Source organism: Adiantum capillus-veneris, chromosome 2 (assembly GCF_014529385.1).
Source record: "Adiantum capillus-veneris isolate H3 chromosome 2, ASM1452938v2, whole genome shotgun sequence".
Classification (NCBI taxonomy): Eukaryota; Viridiplantae; Streptophyta; class Polypodiopsida; order Polypodiales; family Pteridaceae; genus Adiantum; species Adiantum capillus-veneris.
Genome location: NC_140932.1, coordinates 79,499,521 through 79,524,150, shown reverse-complemented (window position 1 = coordinate 79,524,150; position 24,630 = coordinate 79,499,521). Strand labels below are relative to the sequence as shown.

The window sequence follows — 24,630 nt, the reverse complement described above, 5'->3', positions numbered from 1 at the left end:
TCTCTCTCTCTCTCTCTCTCTCTCTCTCTCTCTCTCTCTCTCTCTATTTGTATGTTGACTCTTTGAGTGCTTTACCCGGATATCCAAAGGACACCAACAATTGTATACCTAGATGAATCTAGGATAAGCCCAAATTCACCCTTGAAGGAGAGAGCAAGGTATAGACTCATGGTAGTCACCCACAAGACAATATAACCATCAGCTCCATCATGCATAGCATTGACTAAATACTAGGACATCCCACTAATGTCATCAGTGCCCCATAGTAGGTGTACAACTAGGTACCAATATATGCTCCCACACACTTACACCACACACACACGCACACGAGCATACATCAATACAAAGACCTGCTTACTGAGTTTCTATCATAACTTTAGAGATGCACGGCAGACTCGGTCATAATGAAGCCTAGGACTAAAAGAAGTGTTAAATAAAAGAATTAGCACAAAAATGAGGTAGTTGAAAGGACATACGTACCACAGAAGATAGAAAGAGTTACCACAATATCAATTGGTCGTAACTCGGGCGAAAACTTCACAATGTGAAGTCTGCATACTATACGACTAAAAAGTATACCTAGATGAATCAAGGATAAGCCCAGATTCACCCTTAAAGGAAAGTGCAAGGTATAGACCCATGATAGTCACCCACAAGACGATATAACCATCAGCTCCATCATGCATAGTATTGATTAAATACTATGACATCCCCACTAACGCCATCAGTGCCCAATAGTGGGTGTAGAACTAGGTATCAATATATGCTCCCACACACCCAGACCACACACACACACACACGAGCATACATCAATACAAAGAACTGTGAACCGAGTTTCTATCATAACTCTAGAGATGCAAGGCAGACTCAGCCATAATGAAGCCTAGCACTGAAAGACGCGTTAATAGGAAAAACTAGCACAAAACTGAGGTAGTTGATAGGGCATACGCACCACAAAAGATAGAACTAGAAGGACACCACCAATTGTACGTCGATTTGTCTCATAGACCGACTTTGGACACTAGTAGACATTGATAAAGCTTTCTTTCTTCCTTTGTTGCCAACAACCAACATCCACACCCGAGATGACAAATCAAGGAATCAAACCTCTCTTGGTACTGGCACTCACATTATGAGGGGATTGAACCTAAGACCACACATTCTCCACTCCTAAAACCTTAGGACACTCATAAGTAAACAATCATTTGCATGAATAAACTTTGGGCCATGTGTACGTTTGGCCTTTGAAAAATGGGCAGCCAGAAGTTGCGAGGTGAACATATATTTCCAGAAGGCAGGATGACAAGATTCAGGCATACACATACTGCTGGACAAATGGAGTCATTAAAGTTTTCTATAGCCATGCATACCCCTTAGATCATCTTCAACTTTGTCAAAGTTTGCTTCGTAACTTCTGAGCATTCATGGCCTGGGATTTCAAGACTCTCCTCAGCACCTTGTTCGTAGCTGTGCGAGGAAATTCTGCAACAACCATCACTAAGCCCACCTACAAGACCAAAAATGACAACTTTAGTCTAGCAAGCTAGAACCAACAAATATTTCTCACAACATACTCTCGTAAACAGATCCCACATGCTTTACAGCCTTTATAAGCATTTACTATTGCAAACAAAACCCCATCTACAAAAGAGCCCTTCTTAAGCGGTGCAAGCACCCAAATACCCAACCACCTGAGAAACAATGCCAAAAAGCCTAAGAACTTCATATCTTCAAGACAAGGGTTTTCACAGCTCAATACCTTGAAGTATGGATTTAGCCCAGTTTGCAAAGCTTGAGTGAAAGCCATTTTGAGATATTCAACAGTAAGCTGAGGGCCCGCAGAATCTGAGAGAACCACAAACACGACAAGCTGATCTGGCCCACCCCCATCTGGAGGAACAGCAACAGCAGCCGTCTCTATGATGTGTTCACTGGCTTTGTTGCATACCCGCTCAATCTCAACTGAACTTGTCTGAGAGCGCCTCCAAAAGCACCATCAATCAGGGTGAGCCCAATTGGAAGATACAAAAGACACAAATAACTGGCAGCTACTAAACCAAAAACGCCTTGTGAGCCAAAACACTTGCACAAAACATACATATACCTATAAAAGAAATAAGACATTGAAAAAAGCAAACTAAACCTTGATGCCACCAAGGTTCATTGTGTCATCAATTCGCCCATGTGACTTGTAAAACCCACCGGCTGTCCGCTCAAACATGTCTCCATGTCTGCGTAATCTCTGAACACAACATAACACCCTTTCTTAGGTACTTTACAGTCCTATTGCTTACCTCAAAAGCAAGAAAAATGTCCACATACCACCCCTTTGTGCATTGGCATGCCCTCATAGTAAATTTTTTTGTTATCAGCATTCAAAAGAGACTCAGATGAACCAAGCATGGGCATCAACGTAAGCTCCCCAGTGCAAGGTTGATCATCAGACTGCTCATAAAATAAATCCCTCTCTCTCTCTCTCTCTCTCTCTCTCTCTCTCTCTCTCTCTCTCTCTCTCTCTCTCAAGTTTTCTTTCAGCTCAAGTGCTTAAAGTATTTGCAGATTTACTCCAGGTGTTATTCCATTAGCACGCGGTGCCATCTCACTTTCGGTGGTATAAGAGTGTCAGAAATTTGCTTTTTCGACAAGAAATCCGGTCCTACATCAGTTTACAACTCAAAGCTTTGGATTTGAAAGAATATTTACAGTTTCTCATCAAAGAGTTGCAAGATCTGCTTTCAAGGCATCCTCGGCAAAAGTTTCCTTATTTGTAGAGTTTTCAACAGTTCTTGAATTTCATAAAGCCTCCATATATGCCTCGGGTGTTACCTCCTCTGGACCGGACACTTAGTGAGCTTCAACCCCTCATCCAAGAGACTCTACTACTAATCCACTTGCACCACCTTTGCCCACACCACCACCGCCACCTCCCGTATTCCACAATTGGAATAACAATGGTGACCCATATTATCCACCACCAACGGTGCCTACTCTTCCTCAACCAAAAAATTTCAAGGACGGCGGATCCACAGTCGAGTTCTTTAACTGTAATGTGTGGCGGAAGTGATTGATGGTGCATGCTCACGATGAGTGCTCAGTGCATACTAAAGGTTCCTTTTACTTTATGAGAGCTGTGCAAAGTAGAGAGAGAAGTGAGAATGATACTATGAATGAAGATTCTGTGAGTGGAAAGAGAGAGAGAGAGAGAAAGGAGACTAACACCACATGGGGTCCCAAACCCCCCTTCAAGGGCCGAAGTGAGAATGATACTATGAATGAAGGTTCTGTGAGTGAAAAGAGAGAGAGAAAGGAGATTAACACCAGATGGGGTCCCAAACCCCTCTCTATCGCTAGAAAGGTATTTGCTTCAGATTGCACAAATGCTAATACAATGGTCCTAACTGCTAAGATGCTGATGGGATCTTGTTGTAGGTGCTTGGTGTCACAATTGTGACTATGTTACAGTATTACATCTACTCCTAGTTGCAGATACGCAAAGTGCGATGACAAGGAGGACCCCTACGCTTGGATGGTCACGACCCTTCGCTCAAGAGACATGCCTCTTCACCAAAAGCCACACTCCTTCGACGACTGGTCGCACCGCCTCGCTCTACGGTTGCATCTCTTCGCCAAAAGGATGTGTCTTTACGTCTAAAGTCACGTCTCTTCACCATGAGACGTGTCTTTTCATACGTGTCTTTACGTCTAAAGTCACGTCTCTTCACCATGAGACATGTCTTTTCATTTGTGTCTCTTCGTCTCCTATACAAGGAGCCTATTGTACTCAGTTTTCAAGCATTCATTCAATCAATCAAACACACATTCAGTCCCTTGAGTCTCAGTTTGATCTTAAGTGTCACAAACTGCTGACATGTCAAATCCCTGAAGAAGGGAGCCAACTTGCAAATGTCGGCCGAGGGGCCTAAACCCTAAAAAGAATAAGTGGCAGAAGAAGAAGAAGTCCCACCAACTTATGGGGACCCCGTCCGATGGGGCCCCAAGTGACATAAAGGATTAAAATAAAGCAGGATCCACACACAGAAAGAAGCATAGGAACTGATGACGTGGTAGATTTTCAAAAATCCCGCTAACTGCTGACATGGCAGATCTGTACGGATTTCCGCTTTTCACGGTGGCAGTGCTGACGTGGCAGAACTGTATGGATTTTTGTAAATTACGCTGACAGCTTTTTGGCATTGCTTTTGGACCAGAAGCTTTTGAGTTTTAAAGGCTTTTCAGTGTTCACTGTAACTGTTTTTCAGGCCAAGGGCCTTTAAATATGAGGTTAGGGCTCATTCTCTAGCATGCTTCCTGGAGAAGGTGTAGAGTTTGGAGTATCGGCTTGTACTGTGTTGATGCAATATAAAGAACTACCGAAAGGGGCGCCAAGGTTTGGGGCCAATACTCTCTGGGGTGGAATACCACCACTCCGTGTCACGTGTCGTCTCTCTCTTTCAGTTCAGTTGTTATTGAGGTACTAAAGTCTATTCAGTCTGTTCTTTTCTATTGGCACATGGTGCCGTCTTGTGACATTAAGTATGAAGTTTTAAGTCTTAATTATAGGATTAGCACCACTAATCCTCACAGTGGTATCATAGCAAATTTTTTTCCCGGGATCCGAAGGTTGCGAGCCTCTCACCCTCGTTGCTACACTCTATCCTCTTCCCGGAGTTGCATGGAAGCAAAAGAAAGGTGGTACACACGCTCAAACGAGCGTGAGGTAACTTAAATTTATTCTGCTCCAATTATAAAAATAAAAGATAGCAATATGGCTGTGAAATGAATTTTGGGATCGTTGTGCTAGTGCCCCATAGCGTGCCCTTTCATTGGGATATACCCTTTTGTTGGTGTCCCTGTGCGTAATAAGGTATTGAACCAACAGGCAACCACCAACTCTCCAGAGGTTCGCACCCCTTCCCAGAGGTTCGCACCCCCACACAAGCGCTAGGCTGAATTCTGAAAGCGTTGGGCTGAATTCTGGAAACGCTGGTATTTTGGAAACGCTGGGCTGATTTGCTGATGCCCCTTTGTCACCCAATAACTCTTCCCTTGTTTTTTTTTAATGCTTCAGCAAGCCAGCATGTCCTTCAATTTAATGGGCCCCTTGGCCGGCCAAGTTACACAAATTAACCTCTCATGTGAAAGCACTTCACCCATATAAAATCCCCCAAATTCCTTAAGTGAAGCCCCATGACGATCAGTCTGCAGGAGTCCCTTGAAGCGTAACCATGCCGAATTCTCAAGACGGAGGTCAGTCAGAGGACGCCCTTGCTCTCATCAAGGAGTAGATGGCCACACTTTCCACAAGCCTCGCATCACTTCACACTCGTTTGGATCAAATGCAAACGCAAAACACTTCTCGGAGTTGTCCTACTGCTTCTCGGACGACTAATGCTACTTCTTCCACACCTTCTTCCGAAGCTTCAGTGGACGAACCAAATGAACAAGATCCAACTGATGAGGTAGACAATTGTGAACTTCAATTACTTTATAAACTTTTAAATGTTGCACAGAAGAAGAAACTAGATGTTAAACTGCTTGAGCCTTATAATGGTCGCCACGACAAGTGCGTATTGGACCAATGGCTATTCAAAATGGAGGTCTACTTGTCCAACACGGACTTAGTAGAGAGTAAAAAAGTTGCACTTGCTAGTTCTCTACTCAAGGACACATCATTTCTTTGGTGGCAACGACGGGTTGCCGATGGTAAACACACACCTTCTTGGGACAAATTGCAGCGTGCTGTTCGCAAGGCATTCGAACCTGCCAATGCACATTTTCATGCCCGGTCCTCTCTTCGTCGCCTGAGCCAGACAGGATCCTTGGCCGCGTACATCATAGAGTTTCAGAGACTAACTCTGGAGATAGAGAATCTCAACCCCTCTGATAAAATACGCGGTTTCATTGACGGGCTTGAACCAACCGTGAAGGACGATGTGCACAAATACAACCCTACCACTTTGGTGGCGATAATCAACGCCCTACACGGAACTTTTTCCTTGGTGATAGATCTTCAAACAACGCTCGCTTTTCACAGCGCGATCGCAGAGAAAGCTATAGCCGAAGTCAGCAGCAACAATCTCAATTCAGACAGCAAGCAACGGAGCCTTATTCAACTTCAAGGTTCTATTCTAAAGATCGACAATCTTAAAGCAGATCTTCTTCAAATGTTCCTCCACTTGATCGTGGTAAAGGACGTGATTTTTCTCAAGATCTGCGTTCCAATATTCAACAAGGCTCTTCCTCTAATGCAAGAGCGCCTTTACCATGCCTTGTTTCCTGTAGCGTTTTAGAACGCCCTATGCCTAGGACTCTCCACAAGCACCATAGCGTGCTCTAATACCAGTTGTAGGAGACAGTGACTATGGAGGATGGAGCCGAAAGGTCTTGGCGACCTGCTGTCAGCAAGAAGAGGATGAACGAGAGAGAGTCACAAGAAAAATAACGCTATAGCTTGATTAAAAAAAGCTACTACATATATATAACTGAAACTTGCCATGCAAACTGAACCTGGAGCTGGTGTGTGACTCCATGCTACAAAGGAAGTTCCCACCACGAGCTTGACACATTGGACCCGGGCTTGAATACCCAACACACGATGTTGGGGAAGATTCCCCTTATATAGATGTTCTACCTGGAATGCTTCTTTGACTTCAAAGAAGGATGGATTATGTACAATTTGCGTTGGTGACAGTTCATGAATCAATTCATGCAGACAAAGATGATTTCGAGCAAGAAGTTTTTCCAAGTTATACTTCATTCCCATACAAAGATAAGGACATAGTTGTAGATTCTGAGTCAGAAGATGATTATGCTTTTTTTTATTCTTTGTTGGATGATGATATGCCAATTGCAAGTCATGAAGTGACAGTTTCTGAAGATGATTCTGAAGAATTTTGGGATTCATTATTGGAAGATGATTACAGTCTCAATCCAAAATCCTCTCCAGTGATGCACAAAGTTTAAGTTACCCCATTGGAAGAGTGCCTTGAGAAGATTTCCTCTTCACCAAATATTCCGCAGTTATCGGAAGATTTTAAACCAGAAATCTTACATCGCATGAAGGATTTGAAGATCAATCTCTTGTTGCAATCAACCTGATTAAGCCAGACTCCTCTAAAAAGTCTTTGAATAATGCAATGACATGGGATTCAGTAGTTAAAGCAAAAAGGTTTCGCAAGAAGCAAAAGTTCAAGACAAAGGTTTCAAATAACTTAAAGACTGAAAATTTTCGAAGATTCAATGCTTTTCCGAAGTTCTATCAACATCAGAAGTCATTTCTTTAAGCAAGGCTCTCATTTTAAGTGGGAGGGAATGTCACGATTGTGACTATATTACACTATTACATCTACTACTAGTTGCAAATACGCAACGCTGAAACAACTTCAACCACAATTTCATAGACACATCTTTTACTTTTCGAATGACTGGAAAAGGACTATACCTCCTCAAAGATTGTGGATGAAATGCAGATGAAAAATGTGACGGTGCCAAACCTTTCAACGAGTACATACCAAAAATGTGATCTAACTTGACTTTTCTACCTAAAACTATCGACTCTGGCAAACCATAAAGAGAATATTAATGCTTGATGGACAATTGTGCTAAGGCTTTTGCTATGACTGTGTCTTACCAAGAAATGAGCATGCAAAATTTATTGACATAATTTACAATGGTGAAACATTGGGTATTTCTTGAATGCAAACTAGAGAGGTCTTCATGCTTTTGTGCTCATCCGTGAGTGAATCGTGTGCATCGTGCAATGAGGCTTTCCTATGAGAAGGTAAAACACACAGACGGTTACGAAAATGCAAAGACCGTCACGAATGAGGGACTCGAAAAATGCATACTGATTTTTCATGCGAATAGAAAATACTTCCTGAATGGATACTGTGCCATGTGGACCTCGACTCGAGAACCAAGATTTGTCCTGCGTGACTCATTGTATCTGCAATTGGGTTAGCTTTACTAGGAGCATAATCAATCAAACCACCAAATCGCTCACAAGACTGAACTATCTAGCTTGACAATCACTCAAAGGTGTACTCGTACAGGCTAGAGCTACTGGAGGACTTGATGATCCTTACAATTAAATCTCTATCATGCCAAAAATGCTTCTCATGCTTTAGAGAATGAAGTACAGAGAGAGATTCCTTATCATGAGTCTTTTCTGATTTGTGGGATTGTCTACTAAGAGATGTTATTTGACTGCGTCTTCTTCAACACTTTTGGAGCAGGTTTTCTAGCTATGTTTTTTTTGAGAAGATGGATTCGCAAATTTGTTGTGCCTTTTGCAAATGTACGTCTTTCTTGGAATTGTCGACGGAGCTACCTATCCAATGGGTAGCATGTCGATGATTCACATGCACTTTGTACCAGGTTGTGGATTATGGATGACAAAGGGGGTTCTCTTTCTTCCTTGAAGCAAAGCATATCTTTTTATTTCTCTTTTCCATCCAAGAATGGAAGTTTCAGTTCCACCTTAACGATCGGATGCATGTTCCAGTGCATGTGTTGGTTTGACAGGCAAAGAGGGATGATCATCAGACTTTAGATAATGAGGTTTAGAGGTGGGAGCATGTGATGCCAAGTGCTTAGCTGACAATGACAACAGTTCGACGAGGTTTTGCTTGAGCTTGCCAGTACCATTTGTAGGACAGGTTCACGATCTCTTTTGGGCGATATTCTTGAAGTTAAACAATAGATTTGTCGAGATCCCATGGATGACAGGTTTGCATGCATTGTTGGCAATTGGTGGGGATATCTAGTCCCTACTTCCGCAATCAGCAACATTTGGGGATCTCTCCCATACTTACCTTTGGAGAGCTCCAACCTTGGGGCAGCCCATTTCAATCTTTGTGGGCATGTTGCAGGTCCCTAGGCGGTTCCTTTACTCTCACTTTGAGTATTGGTGATATGTTGTGTATTTGATATTCATTACACAGTTGTGTGGGTATATTCTCTTCAGCACAAGTAAAAAAAAACAGTTTTGGTGAAGATTATAAGGAAGCAAGTTACAAAAGTGGGAGTATATGTGCTCTTCTGAGTTTGTATGGAGTTTGGCATATTGTATTGGATTGTACCTACAGGTTTGATCTTGGTATATGCAAAGGAATGACGGACTTCATCTCAGGGAGTTTTCTTGAGTAGCTAGGTCTTATTGGACCCAACGGCTTCTTTGGCAAACATGATCCTCAAGTGACGACCTTTTAGAAGACAGCCACACAAGTAAGAAGATATGGCCTAAACAAGAAGAGAGGAGCAGAGGGGCAGCCTTGTCAAACAAAGCACGACGACAGAAAAGGGCACCCAACAAACCCCCAACTAGGACTGCACTACTATCAAACCTATATAGCGTTGAGATACCACGAATCCATCTGGAAAGAGACCGCATCAATCCAACGTCCCCTCGAGGTAACCCGTTCCACTTGAATGTGCCTAGGTGTAAGCGAGGAAGGCATTTTTCCAGAATCAAAACAACACTGCAACCCCTGCAACAAGGGAGTATGCAATGCATCCCCCTGATGGATTACCTATAGCAAGCCCTCTATTTCAACTTCAATCTTCTATTGTGCTCTATGTGCAGCATACATAATGCTTGAAGTGGTATTACAAGGCAAGTCATCCAAACTATGCAAGCTAGTCGACTAGCTTTAGCATTTTCAGTTGCAAGTTTTGTGTTGGGCACTTGTATATAAATGAGTTCTCAACTCAAGCAAGGAGGGCAGTGGCTTATTATCAGAAATTTGCAGGTTCTTTCAGGTTTGGGTCGTTGGGACACTCCCCTTCTCTTTCAGCTGTGTTTTTGCACATAGCTTGCCTCCTCTACATGTCGCGTTGCCGGGGCACCTCCCTGTTGAACTGGATTTTGCACATAGATGTGCATGGTGTTGAATTTTGTGATATTCAGCACTTTTGATATAGAGATTGCAGAGGTTTGAAAGGCCCAATTTGAGTTGTGCTATTCCAGATAGAGTCTTTCTCCTACAGTGCTGATTGTATGGCAGCTTCAGGGCAATTGTGTGCAGCAGGTATTTTGGGTATATGTATGCAAATTGAGGGATATCTTATGGTTCTTGTGGTATTTATATGTTGAATTGTGGGTGAGGAAGATTTTCCCTCAAGTGCATTGGCTAGCGTGAGCCGTAATTCCTTGCCAAGGATAGGTATTCCTAGCTATTGTGGTGGTCTTTTGGGTGGGTATGCACTTGTAAATTCCCAAGGGACCAAAAACTTTTGTGGTGAGGGTTATTCGAAGTTTTTTTAGTGTACTTTGTGGTGCTAAGTTGACGTGCTGACTCTTGAGACCTCTTGGGAAACTTGGCTACAGAGGTATCCTTGTTCTTATTTCCCCTAATCATCGCTAATCCACAATGAACTAGCAAGTAAGGCCATCGTCTCCTAGGCAAGATGTTGCATCAATTACAACCAATGCATCATGCATCAAAGGAGCCAATAGAGCTCAACTCATATGACAACCCATGAGCAAAGGACCCGATCTCCTCCTTCGCATGAGCTATGCCCACAGTGAGAGGTTCCTTTGTAAACAAGGAATAATCTAGGCAATGGATAAGACTGTATCCAGTTCAATGCCCAACATTCAAATGAGTTGCATAAAAGCCCGAAGAGTACTGACTGGAAGCCTCTCTCCAAAACCTGAACGAGATCATTCTTCATGAGATCAGCTTTGGCAATCCTGTCACCACCGAGGCATGATGCACGAACTCAGATCGCTCCTGCTGGAAATAAAGGAGCTCCTCCCAAGCATGAGACTGTCTATCAATGAGATAGAATTAGAGAACTGCCAAGGGTAAAGTTCACACTGATCTCATGGACCATTTTGGCCTTTAAGAGACATCAATATTTCTTTCTTTCTTTCTTTCTTTTCAGGTCCTACCATTGATCTATGAACCTTTCTCACAATCAGGTAACAATTCAAAGTCTATTTAAGAGCTGTATATGTAACCAGTTTTCAATAATACTAAATAAAGATTATGTGTTTGGTTCCTCTATGCTCAATTCTCATCATTGTTGCTTACATTTTGTCAAAATTGTGTTATAATTTGTATCATTAGATTAGGAACGAACAGTAGCCCACCATGTCTCTACGTGACTTCGCTGAAAATAATGAAAAAAATCGGTTGCGTTGATGCTATCTTGATGCTTTGACTTACATAGGGCACTTGTTGCTCATCTAAGATGACAGCAGTGGTGGTCATACTCGGGGTGCTCATGGTTGCCAGAGCTTGTGGCTGTAACAAGCAACCATGAAGAAACGCTGCCGCCAGCTCGGTACCACCACAAGCCTCCAGTACTGGCTTGTAGAATGCCCTTGCACTAAGCCACAAGTCATCGTCCACATTGGATGCCTCACCAGTAGAGCACATCAACCTGGCACAAGAAATTCATGATTGCGTCAAGAGGACATGATGGGGTTTGTCTCGCCATTTATTCAGAGATTGAATGTGCCTAACATACATGAAAACTCTTCTTCTAGGAAACAAGACCAATAAAGGACCTTTGTGCAGCTCAAGCCCCTTAATATGACCTCAGTATCATCTAGGATTGATTTTGCAGTGACCCCAACAGCAGCTTTTGTAAAAGAGTTGTCACCTGATTTTTGACCAATCAAGACCATCAATGCAGCTGCTTTTTCTCCAAGTCTTAACAATCGATGGAACTGTACCTACAATTGTAGCACCAGAATCCTACACACGAAAAAAACCAATCAGAGGATCTTTCTACTTCTCCAAGATGAATGATTTATAATTACACAATGCAGCCTACTGAGCAACAATCCCGACCTGTACAAATTCACCGAACCCTCTGCCAAGAGGTGAGCCATTAAAAATACCCATAGTTGCTCCACTCAACAAGCATGCATACACTAACATTGGTCCGACCATCCATCCAAGATTTGTTGGCCATATAAATACATCTCCAGCCCTTACATCTAGATGTGCCCATGCTTCAGCACCAAGTCTTATAGGCTGCAAGTGAGAATAAGGCACAGCTTTTGGTTCCCCTGTCAAATGCACCAAATGGCTTCAAAATAAAACTGGGGCAATATAGAATAACAGAGCTCTTGAGTTAGGAATCCAGCAGATCAAACTACCTGAGGTGCCTGAAGAGAATAGAATGTTCGTATGTGCCTCTATTGGCCGTTGAACAGCCCGGTAATCCAATGGTCTGTCAAAAGAGAAAGATACTGACTGAAGATGCAAATGAGCAAAATTAAATAAGGTTTTCTCTTGCTGTATTTTTCCTGAAATTTTCAGCAGTTTGTCAGCTTTTCAACACTCCGCTCCTTTGTCACAGATTACCTAGATGGAATAAAGTCACTTTTCTCGACATTTTTTATCAACTCATACTATGTGTTGGGCGTATTTTCCTGAGAGGGTTTTTTGTTTAGACATCTATATATCTGCTGAATTATTTTTACACAAAAGCCACAAAAGTGGCTAATTTTTTACAGAAGTTAAAGGTGAAACAAAAAGCACCGCTAAGCTAAGAGTAGGAACAAAGAGCACCTTCATATCGCAGCCCGACGTAGAGAGCTTCTGCCACAATTGTGACGTATTCTTGAAGCTAGTAACACCTCTCTTGCTCGTTTCATATGCAGACATGACGCACCAGATTCGAGACCCCCGATTCTCCAAAGGATGCCTCTCTTCGCTCAAAGGTCACACCTGTTCGGCGAGTGGACATGCCTCTTCAGCGAATGGCTGCGAAACATGACTCTACATCGAAAGGACACAACCCTTGGTCTAAAGTTGTGTCTCTTGACCAATGGTCATGTCTTTTCACTTGTGTCCTTTCAATTCCTATATAAAGAACCTATCGTAGCAGATTCAATCAATCAATCAACACACATTCAATCTCTTGAGTCTCTTGTCTCTAGTTCTAGTTCAGTTTTTATTTAAGTACAGTCACGAATAAACACATATAGCAAGTGTATTCTTCACAGTGGTATCAAAGCAAAAAAAATTCCGGGCCTCTGGACTTGGTATTCACTTAGCCTCGCTGGTACTCTACCCACCCGGAACCCTCTACCTCGCATCTTGAATGGCAGCAGAAGAAAGATGGAATGCAATTTTTCTCACGACGGTATGAGGTAACATTGGTATTTGTTATTACCTAAATAATTATATTTGACCAGTGATGTGTGTGCGTGGCGTACCCGGAGAACCTCGTGCACCCTTTCATCATGTTGCACCTTTACGCCCCTCTGTGCTCACACCCTTTGATGTGAAAGGGCACTCACCCAGCAGACCACCCCTTCGCCGATGTTTGCCAAGAGACATGCCTTGTGCAAAGCGCTGGCCTGAAATCGCTGATTTGCTGACATTTCACACAGGCTGCCCCTTCGTTACAACCTTTCATTGGTGTTTTATTTTACGCCGGACTTATTAGCCACTCTAACCCTTACTTCATCGCGCATTGAGCGCACTCTCGTCTTCATCGCTCTGTCTGACAGGGCAGAAGCCATAAAGATCACTTGCAACAGAAGGATCAAAGATTTTTCAAGCCGCTGTTTTTCTCAAAGGTAGTGCCATGCAATGGTGGATGTCTATAGCTACCAAGCCGCACACTCCAAGGACTTGCAAGCTTTCGAGAAAATTTTTGCCTGGTTTTTGGCAGCTTCTTGCAGAGTGGGGTATCCTGAAATGCTTTGCCACGGAAACCCTTGCAGATTACAACTTGAAATTTCTCGACATCTCTCGTTGGGTGTCTCTTCCCGAGCTAAAAACCTTCGAGGTCTAGTGTGATTGCTATGTCATGAGACTACCATCACCGCTACAAGAACACTATCTGTCCAAGAGCTTATGAACCATGGTGCAGTCGGCTACAACCTTATGGAAGAAATCTAACCCAAATTTTGGTGCAATTTTCAGGATGGAAAGCCAGTCGTCATTTCGAGCTCGATTGATGTTGAAATTGCTTGTCAAGTTTGAGTTCTGTTTGAGAACTTGTTTGATAGTCCTGTTTGGAATTTATTTGAAATGGATGGTATCTATTTTAAATGTATTCGTGCCGATCAGAATTGTTTGACTCTGGTTTTAATACTCATTTCAGTGATTGGTGATTTTACCCTCGGGTAATGATGCTTGATAATGCTTGTTTTTACTCATGGCCCGGACCCTTGTGGTTATTTAAGGGGGGAGTATTGTTGTTGTTACTCATGGCCTGGACTTGGATGGTTATTTGCTGGGGGAGTATTGAATGTTTGAAAAGTGATGCTTTTACTCATGGCACAGACCCTTGTGGTTATTTAGGGGGGGAGTATTGTTGTTGTTACTCATGGTCCGGACCTGGATGGTTATTTACGGGGGGAGTATTAAGAAGTTTTATAAGGGGTATGAGCCTCCCGGAAACGGCCACGGGAGGGGACCCCCCACCTAGACACGTTAGCCCCACTCCACGCACTCGTGCACCATGGGGGCTCCACGCAAGGTTCCCCAGGGCACGCTATGACCCTCCTTGAGTGCGGGGGAGCTTGAGGCTACGTGGGGCTAGGGACCCGGAACGCGAGACCCTTGGAACACACCACGGCCGCGGACCCACGAAACGCAACGCGACCCGAGCCGGCCCCGACCCGAGCCGGGCTTCTTGAAGGCAAACGCAACGCGACCTGAGCCGGCCCCGACCCGAGCCTGGCTTTTTGAAGGCAAACGCGCCCACCACGCACCTCCACATGACGCGCCCAACCCCGAGCCGTCACACTTGGTATCAGAGCCCCTTTCCCGTGACGCACCCAACCCCCGGGCCGTCACACTTGGTATCAGAGCCCCTTTCCCGTGACGCGCCCAACCCCGGGGCCGTCACACTTGGTATCAGAGCCGCCACTAAGTTCGCCAAACCCAGGAGGGGGGAGGCCACGGGCAAACCTACGACCCACCACTCACTTCGCCAAACCCAGGAGGGGGGAGGCTACGGGCAAACCTACGACCCACCACTCACTTCGCCAAACCCAGGAGGGGGGAGGCCACGGGCAAACCTACGACCCGTCACTCACTTCGCCAAACCCAGGAGGGGGGAGGCTACGGGCAAACCTACGACCCGCCACTCAGTTCGCCAAACCCAGGAGGGGGGAGGCTACGGGCAAACCTGCGACCCGCCACTCAGTTCGCCAAAACCAAGAGGGGGGAGGCTACGGGCAAACCTACGACCCGCCACTCACTTCGCCAAACCCAGGAGGGGGGAGGCTACGGGCAAACCTACGACCCACCACTCACTTCGCCAAACCCAGGAGGGGGGAGGCCACGGGCAAACCTACGACCCGTCACTCACTTCGCCAAACCCAGGAGGGGGGAGGCTACGGGCAAACCTACGACCCGCCACTCAGTTCGCCAAACCCAGGAGGGGGGAGGCTACGGGCAAACCTGCGACCCGCCACTCAGTTCGCCAAACCCAGGAGGGGGGAGGCTACGGGCAAACCTACGACCCGCCACTCAATTCGCCAAACCCAGAAGGGGGGAGGCTACGGGCAAACCTACGACCCGCCACTCATACCACGACATGCTGAGCTGAAAACCCATTCAAGTCTACAAGAGACCAAAGGGGCACCGAGCTAGCCCTCCAAATGAAGTCCACACAGGGACCAACTGGGATCAGTTTGACGATTGAAGATTCAGCCAAAGCCTTCATGGTGTCATGACGACCAAAGCTACTTCAACCTAAAGACTGAATCTAACCAAGTAACCTTACCCGATTCAAGATTCAGCGATTGGAAACCAAAGCTGGTGTCAGCCTAAGTCTACAACGCGCGTCAAAATGACGGTAAGTTTCCTTGCAACTTCGCAAGGGCTGCATTGCGATGGACTTTACTTCAAATTCGGCTTTCAAAGAAGTCTCCGCGCGGGCCAACGCAGCAGGTGGCTCCGCGCACCTCAGGTTACCTTTTGGGGAATGCTCAAGTATGGGGAATTCTACTTGGGTATTCAAAGCATATCTTTTTCAGCCTTCTACCAAAACCCACAAAAATACACACACTTTATTCCAAAAATTCCAAAAACAAAGCATGCTATCTACTTGCATTTCGGGTACAGTTTTCACGCACTTTGCACTATATGCACCCCTTAGACCTTTGGCCCATGCATAGCCAAGCTCTCTTTTCTCCCTTTGTTCGACGAGGACGTCGAACTTTCTTCAACCGGGGGTGTATATAAGGGATATGAGCCTCCCGGAAACGGCCACGGGAGGGGACCCCCCACCTAGACACGCTAGCCTCACTCCACGCACTCGTGCACCGTGGGGGCTCCACGCAAGGTTCCCCAAGGCACGCTATGACCCTCCTTGAGTGCGGGGGAGCTTGAGGCTACGTGGGGCTAGGGACCCGGAACGCGAGACCCTCGGAACACACCACGGCCGCGGAACCACGAAACGCAACGCGACCCGAGCCGGGCTTTTTGAAGGCAAACGCGCCCACCACGCACCTCCACATGACGCGCCCAACCCCGGGCCGTCACAAGTTTGAGCAATGGTTACTCTCAGCACCTCCAAACGACGCAGGTTGCTGTCGGGGGGCGTTTGGTTGTAAAAGGCCTCTATATCCCATGGCCCGGACCAAGATGGTTATCTGCGGGGGGAGTGTCAATCGGCGGCTTTATGTTTCTATGTCTTGTAACATGCATATGTGAGCATTTGTGTTGCATTCCGGTGCCAACCACTGGATATTCCTTATTGGATGAGATACTTTTGGGAAGTCCATGCAGGATATCAAGAGTTCCGATCTGGAATGAGACTCCTTATTGAATGAGACACTTCTGGGAAATCAACGACCCAAGATATCAAGAGCTCCGATCTGGATTGAGAAAACTAATTGTCCCTCAAAATGTCCCTCAGAATAACCCTCGGAATTTTTGAGCTAACTTGAGTTGTTTTGCAGATATATGCTAATCGCAGACGATTACTTTTTTTCAAGAAGGGGGGATGTCACAAACTACTGACAAGTCAAGCCACTGCAGAATGGAGCTAACTTGTAGATCCTGGCCGAGGAGCCTAAACCCTAAGTGGAGAAGCAGAAGCAGCAGAAGAAGTTTTACCAACTTACAAGTCTTGTCGAGTGGCCTATTTTGAAAGAAGAGTTCCCACCAACTTATGGGACCCCGTCTGATGGGGCCCAAGTGACATAAAGGCATTAAAATAAAGCAAGACGACTCACACTCAATTCCTTGTAAATTTGTTGATGACGTGGCAGCTGTATGGACGCTCGAGTTTTACACTGATGATGTGGCAAGCTGTACGGATTTCTACAAAACGGGCTAGCAGCTTTTTGGGCTCACGCTTTTGGACCTTTCCTTGAGTTTGACTGCTTTTCACGTAAGTGCTTTTCAAGGCCAAAGGGCCTTTAAACATGTGCAGAGGGCTCATTCTCTAGCAAACTCTTCCGGGTGAAGGTGCAGAGTGTAAATACCGGCATTGTACCGAGTTCAAGTAATAGACTTGCTGACGTGGCAGCGCTGTACGGATGGATCCGCCATTTACAGACTGATGTTGACGTGGTACAACGTACGGATTTCTGCATTTTCCGCCACAAATTGCACTGGCAGCTTTTGGCGCTAGCTCTGGTAACACCAGCCCGTAGGGCGGTAGAATTTAGCTTTCACCCGATCTTTACAATGTTAACTATATGACACAAAGGAACTTCACGAATAAGCCTGTGACTGGAATTAACACTTCAAACAAACCACGGCCTAGCAACTAGAATGCTACCAAGTAGACAAAGACACCATGTAGGCCCCAAAGACTGGTGCCCCTTTCGGTATTTCTTTATTATTATTTCAAATAGAGGATCCGCACACTTTTACCTAACTCTCACCAAGCTGTCCAAACCTGTCCATGGCTGTAATTGCAGATTTTTGACCCAATTCCGTCAACATAACGGCACAAAAACCTCTGCATGTCAAAAGTACACGTCAAGGACACTTTTCCTTGAGATTTGGAAGCTTTCCAGTGAGCTGCAGTTTAATTTTCAGCGTGCTGTAATTCCCTGTTTTGTCACTGTCAGGAGCCCAAAGCCCTGTTTAAGCATCCCAATGCTTTCCCGAGGCTCCCCTAGCGATGTCCCGCAGTTTAGGTGTGAAACCCTAAACCTGCAGAAAAACGCAGCAGGCTGTAATTTTCTGTTATGGATCGTTTTGGGCAAAGCGAACACGTCTACGCGTGTCTCAGGTGCTCCCGAATGCAATGAGACAAATTGTCAAATCCCCTTTGAAACGGACGAGTTTTCATGCGAGAAAACCGTTCCTGTACAGAAGGCTCTTGCCTTGGAAGCGCTCTAGCTACCAAGCCGTAGTTTGTCTAAAGTGTTGAATTCCAATCACATGTTTATTTGTGAAGTTCCTTTGTGTCGTAAAGTTCAAGTAAAGTCTATTAGAGTAAAGATTGGGTGAAAACTAAAGTCTACCGCCCTATGGGCCGGTTTCATGGTTCCGTTGCCGGGACAAAAACACTTTTTCCTTAAAGAGTGAGCCTTGGTTGGTTTTCGGCGAAGACACAAAGCACCGGAGCTTGGAATCACACTAGGGTTGACAAGACAAATGACGCGAAGGAAGAGGGTTCCTCTTCGCAGTACAGACAGGTTGTACCTCCAGTGTTCGAGGTTGGCAAGAGTTCACGGCCACCACTGTCTGTACCTTTTGTTGATGTGAATGCTCCACAAGTTTAAGGGATTATGACTGGGCAACTAGACGAGGATGCCTTCAGGACAGTGGTTGTTGTGAATGTGTTTTCTTGGTTGGTGCAGAATCCTAGGTTTATGGGACCTTCTTGTTGAAATCACAAATCCCCGGACATTGCATGGCCAATGAAACGGCCGTTGACCGAGAGTTTCACCCGCAAGAGTCAAGGCCAGGCAACCACGAGAGGGTTGGGCCAATCGGCACTAGAATCCGACTAGTAAAGAAGTGGCTAGGCTTAGTTAAAGTCATTAAGGCCCCTTGGCAGGGCTTTATAAGTTGGTGGGTACTAGGAATTACACCAAAAGAAGCAAACTAGACACATGGCAATATGAGAGAACTCAACTTCCAGAAAGCTTATTCCAACTGGGGGTGCCCAAAATTGAGGTTGCAAGCTGATTTTTGAGTTTTTTCTCCACAGTGTATGTGTGAGTAGTGGATGCAAGTGATCACAGCTTTAATGGAAAGCTTGCCTTCTCCCTTGTGTCATGTAGCGCGATAATTTGCTCTCGTGCATCTCTCTCCCCCCTTTGCACATATGGTAATGCCCCTCTAGTTGGGCTTCTCAAATAACCATATACAGTTTTGGGGGTTTTATGCACGTTTGCCAAGGCAAGAGCCTTTTGTACAGGAACCGGATTAGCTAATTGCTAGTCCCCTACAGATACGCACAGTTCCATCGCGAAGGATTGCGAAAGCGGAGAATTTTCTCGTGTGAAAACTCATCCATTTTATAGGGAAATTGTCCCATTGCGTGAGAGAGCTTCCGGCACACGCGTAGACGTGTTTGCTCCCCTCAAAATGATGCGAAACAGAAAATTACAACCTAATCTCGTCTAATTCATAAGGCGAGTGACCCTACAGGTGCGGGAGCTCAAGACCCACAGAAATGATCGGCGCACGAATTGGAGCGCAAAACATAGAATTAAAGCTTGCTTTTAGTTTTTTTGCACGTTTAGGGTTTTGGCCAGTTTTGATGCCTACAGTCCAGGAGCTTCGGCGAAGCTAGGGAATCACCGAACAGGTAGTTTGGTCGCCCAGCTCAAGTGGGTGGCTGGACAAGGTACAACCTCTGTTATGCTAGACCTGTGTGAAGCAGCAAAGTAGTGTAAATCTAACACCTTCAACTTCAAGTCGTGTCGATGTCTATCAGTTGCCTTCTTATGCCGTGCTTGAGACTTCTCAAGAGAATCGCGAACCTTGGCAAAAGCAGTGTTCAAATCTCTCGTATACTGATCCGCTTCAAAAAATATTATCCTGGGTCTGGGGAATTCTCTAATCTACCAGCTGATTCCCTTTTCCTTTCTTTCCTTGTGTCCTGGACCTGCGGGTACAATCGCTAGCTTCCCCTGTCCATTGGCAGGTCAATTTCAATCATCAAAACCTTGAGACGCACTATCATCTTATCCCCTTTCTCCGGAATCCTCTGATGAACTTGCATCTGGTTCCCTTAGTTCGTTGGAAGCTTCGGATTTGCTACCATCTGATTTTCTTTCCAGAATCTTGCGATTAGTTGTCATCCGGTTCCCCTGATTCATTCTTTTCACTGGTAGACTCTTGCCTTGTTGAGGTCGTTGCTATGCTGTCCATACGATAAGTTAATAAGCCGGCATGCGTTCCAAATTGTTGCTTATCATGTCCCATGAGTCTCTGAATGAAGTCAGACTTTTGGTTCAGACAATAGTCTCGAATCTCTTTTGGCAAACCACAACCAATCAAGGCAAACTAGTTCTCTCTCCCTATGATATGAAGGATTATTGGAAAACTAGACCTGGTCATCTTCATATCCACCCTTTACGACACGAGTCCATGGCAACCGAAACACCCAAGCGAGCGTAAGGGACCCTTAAGTCTTGAGAGAGTTTAGAAGGACTTGAATTCACGACCGTGTTAAGCCCAAAGGCCTTGACAAGGTGGGCTAGAAGCCAATCTGCTTTTGGAGAGAATCCACAGGGTCTATTTCTCGACACCTCTTCCTTGTGATTTTCGTTGTAAGCCTCAACTTTCAAGACAGACATTGAAGTTAAAATACCTACAAGATTTCTTTCTGCATCAGAGCAGGCCCTAAATATGCACCTGCTTTTATGTCACCGATCACTATAAAGGACCACGGTTCACAAAGCATGACAAGCTACTGATTTTCAAGATGCTCTTAAAAAAAGTGGAGCAACCTCGGCAGCTGCAGCTGGCAATGCATGAAGCAAGAAAAGAAAGCAGAAAAGTAGACAGTTGTTCAAGAAATATTCACCTGCTCATATGGTTTGTAGAAGCTAAAAACTTATCCCATGAGATATCTCCATTCCGTAGAATCACCTGAAGATTGTGTCGGTTGGCTGGTAGCACAATGACCATTGGAGACTTTGCTTCTAAGACTCGGCTGGACATGAAGAGCGATGTAAATAAACAGATCAGCTTATTAAAAAGTCTGCATGGTATACCTCACAGAAAAACCAAAGTCCTATCACACCAGTAAAGGGGCAGTGCTTTCCCCCCTCTCACGATGACATCCTGAAAAACAAACCCTCAGACCACAATACCATAAATAGACCACCCAATCATGGAAAAACTAAGCAAACATAACCACATAGATACCTGTGTGAAAATAGCTTTTGCCTTTGATATTCTCAGACGTGTTGCTATCTCTTGAGACAAGAAGCTGTCGGCAATAGAAGCAACAACATAGCCTGCTAATATGATGGCCAAATATATGATGATGCTGTTGGTGTTCATAGGCATGTCTATGGCAAGGACATCTCCCTTCCCAAAACCTAGGAGATCGAGAGCATTCGCAACCTGGCTGATATGGACATAGCTTCAATAAGAACAAATAGCAAGCAGAGAAGGACTTTATGAGCGAGACTGGTGGATCAGCTTACTTGACAGATGCACGAAGCTCAGCATAAGTCATGGCGTGCAGCAACGTATGACCTTCATCCCTCCAAATGATTGCTTTGTTGACATCTAACTTTCCTATACTTGGTTTTATTGAGACACAAGACTCTGCAGCATTCAAGATGGCTCCTTGAAGCCATGTTCCATTTGGATGTGATGCATCTGGAACCGTAAATATGCGGCTGGGTGGAGCATGGAAGTGAATACTAAGCTCATCCATTACAAGGGGCCAATAAATCTGCACAAAACATTATCTTGGATTTGTACCTCAATAGAAGTATTAAATGGACACAAAACAAGTTGCAAACCCACCTCCGGTTGATCTGCTGAAAATTTTTGAAATGCTGAGTAGCTCTCGATAGGACTGTAGTAGGAGGAACCGAGAAGCTTCTTCCCATGAGTCTCCATAAGTCTTCCTAGATTGGTTTGTTGTGCTAATTCCCTGTTTCATTCCGAAACCACAAGATTTGATAAATAAGCTTTTTGTATAAGTAAGCATTATTTGACTCTTTCTACCAAAACTAGTCCATCCTTATACATGTTTCCTTTGCATGTTGACATCGACCACAACTATCTTAAAAGTTTTTTGACAGATTTTAACTCCCTGCACCTAACATGCAGGATGTGCAAAGCTTAATTGGTCCTTTGATGCACAATTAGCCTTTTGCTCCGAATATAATTGTGCAGTGGTATGTTTGCATTGCTAATAATTACGATTTAAAAGAGTGCTCGATGCACACCCAATGGTTGGCAATGAGATTATGAGAGTGCTGTACAAAAGTTTCAGCCAAATATGATAGGCTACAACTTTCTGAATGCAACAAACAATCTCAAAGTAGGAAGGATTAACAAGCAACCATGTAGGCAATGAACCATCCAGGAGGGAAACTCTGTGATACTCCAGTGACAAAGAAGTGATAAAGAGGTAAGACCCCTCCGCCCCGCCCCCCCTCCAAAAACAAAAAACGGCAAAAAAGGATCAGGAAAGAAAAATAAAGAATATGAATGACAAATGACTAACTCGTGCATCCACAAATTCCATTCTCCGTGCTTTACAGTTATCTTGGTTGTTAGAATCCTTGCACACTCATGTAAACTTGCTGAAAGTATGGCATGGCAACAATCATACGATAGCTCGGTCGGCAAGGTGCTTGCGCTGAGTTGATCCTCATTGTTGCACCACCAGGGAGGTGATAGAATGCATTACACAAGAACAAGGTGAAGGATCACGTTAGCACTTTAAAACAAAAAAATGAAAAAGACCCATATGATGCTCTTAAATCTCAACTTCTCAACTATATCTAATGCACCTTGGAGGCCCCTACCACATGGCATAAGGAGAGGGATTGGAGGGGGGAGTGTAGGCCAAAGCAAAGAAAGAAAGAGAAGGAGGAGGCCTTGGCATGAGAGTCGAGAGTGGATTGGGTGCCAAGAAAAGGGACCCTCTCCCCCCCCCCACCTCTCTCTCTCTCTCTCTCTCTCTCTCTCTCTCTCTCTCTCTCTCTCTCTCTCTCTCAGGGAGCTCCCTCCCTCTCATCCATTGGACGGGCCACACACTCATATAACTAAAAGACCAAAGAAGATTTCAATGTTTGCGATGCAAAAGTCACATGTATGTCCATCCAACTTCTTCACTAAGGCTTGTTTGCGATGCAAAAGTCACATGTATGTCCATCCAACTTCTTCACTAAGGCTTGTTTGAGGAAGTCAACAAGTAAGTCATGTGGTACGTGGTGTGCAGTACTCTTGTCTCTTCCACAAACAGTTACAATAAGTACGAAACCTTTTCACTATCAATCTTCTTCACTAAGGCTTGTTTTAGATAGCTAAAAATTGCACGTGTGCGACTTTGTCTCTCCTCTGGAAGCATTACTGATAGGCAAATTTTTTTCCACCTTTCTCATTGGCCAAAGTCGCATGCTGCACGAATTCCTCATGTTGTCTTTTAGAAAAAATTCCCAGGTACTAATTGCATCTCCTTTATGATCAATTACTGATACTGATAGGCAAATTGCCTTCTACCTTTTTCATCTACCAAAGTCACACATCAAAAAACCCTTTGCCGCCAAGAGATTACTCAAATGCTCAAAATTCATACAATACAAGTTATTTGAGCAGATTCACATAAAGGTATTGATTCAATAACGTTGTGCTTACTGGGTGGGAAACCAAGCTGGAGGAGGACCCTTCCTCTCATGATCCCAATCCTTGTAGATGGAGTTGTACATAAATCGATGGAGCGCGTGCGGATGCTTGGGGTGCAGAAGCTCTTTGGAGACGAGGCGCCACATGGCAGGTGCGCATTGACCGGTCTCTGCAATGGCTTGTTGATAATTCTTGAAGAAGACATGGGCCTCATGCGGAGGAAGACCACACCGAAGAAGGTCATCGAGATTGATGTCTTGCGCAGCTTTGAGTTCGAGCTCAGACATGTCGACGAAGCTTCAAATGGAATGGAATCACTTCATTGCAGAAGTGTAGTGTCTAAAAGTAAGGTTTGTCTAGGGGCGCCGGGGGGGGGGGGGGGGGGGGGGGGGGGGGGGTAAGTAAGTAACACGGGTATTGAAGCATGTGGAAGCCGCTTGGGTTCAAATCTCATTCCGTGCATTTGACGTTGAAGTTTTGGTTGTCGTCCATCATCCTCGAGATTCCCCCCCTTCAACCCCCTCGGTTGATCCCCGCACGAGGGTCATTAAAGACCTCGTGCACCTTAGACGGGGGGGGGGGGGGGGGGCGCTCACATGAACTGTGCTACGATTTCAAAGTGCAAGCTATAAAACACAATTTATATGCTTCAATATTCAAAGTGCAAACTATAAACACGTGAGCAACGTGCTTTGAAGATGGCTATAGTTCGAACTTCGTCCACATATTTAGGCTCGTGTTAGACCCATCCGGATGGACACGCTTCAGAAGGAGCTAGTCCAACGACACGAGCCCCCGTGAACTTCTCCTGTCACACGCGACAGAGGTCACAAATTTTCTCTCTAGCGTGGCTGCCTCTTCAAGCTCAGTAGCGCCCATGCAATGGGGGACCCCTTCCCCCCATCCAGCCCTCACC

General features: G+C 45.0%; 1 protein-coding gene across 2 annotated transcripts; it reads right to left on the bottom strand.

The window, feature by feature from the left end:
• Positions 1–1,110: 1,110 nt before the first annotated feature.
• On the bottom strand, positions 1,111–24,082 carry LOC147463048 (putative CoA ligase CCL12). Of its 2 annotated transcripts, XM_086486783.1 has the most exons (14): positions 23,727–24,082; positions 21,882–22,011; positions 21,554–21,807; positions 21,270–21,474; positions 21,145–21,185; positions 20,926–21,054; positions 12,113–12,186; positions 11,802–12,022; positions 11,611–11,705; positions 11,172–11,388; positions 2,323–2,445; positions 2,144–2,242; positions 1,760–1,972; positions 1,111–1,507 (listed from the first exon to the last, which is right to left on the bottom strand). In XM_086486783.1, exons 1-14 carry the CDS (start codon positions 23,999–24,001, stop codon positions 1,394–1,396), a joined length of 2,190 nt encoding a protein of 729 aa, XP_086342909.1. In that variant the 5' UTR covers positions 24,002–24,082; the 3' UTR covers positions 1,111–1,393. The 2 variants fall into 2 exon arrangements, with proteins under 2 accessions (XP_086342909.1, XP_086342917.1); XM_086486791.1 differs by lacking the exon at positions 1,111–1,507 and having other exon boundaries at positions 1,911–2,048.
• Positions 24,083–24,630: the final 548 nt, after the last annotated feature.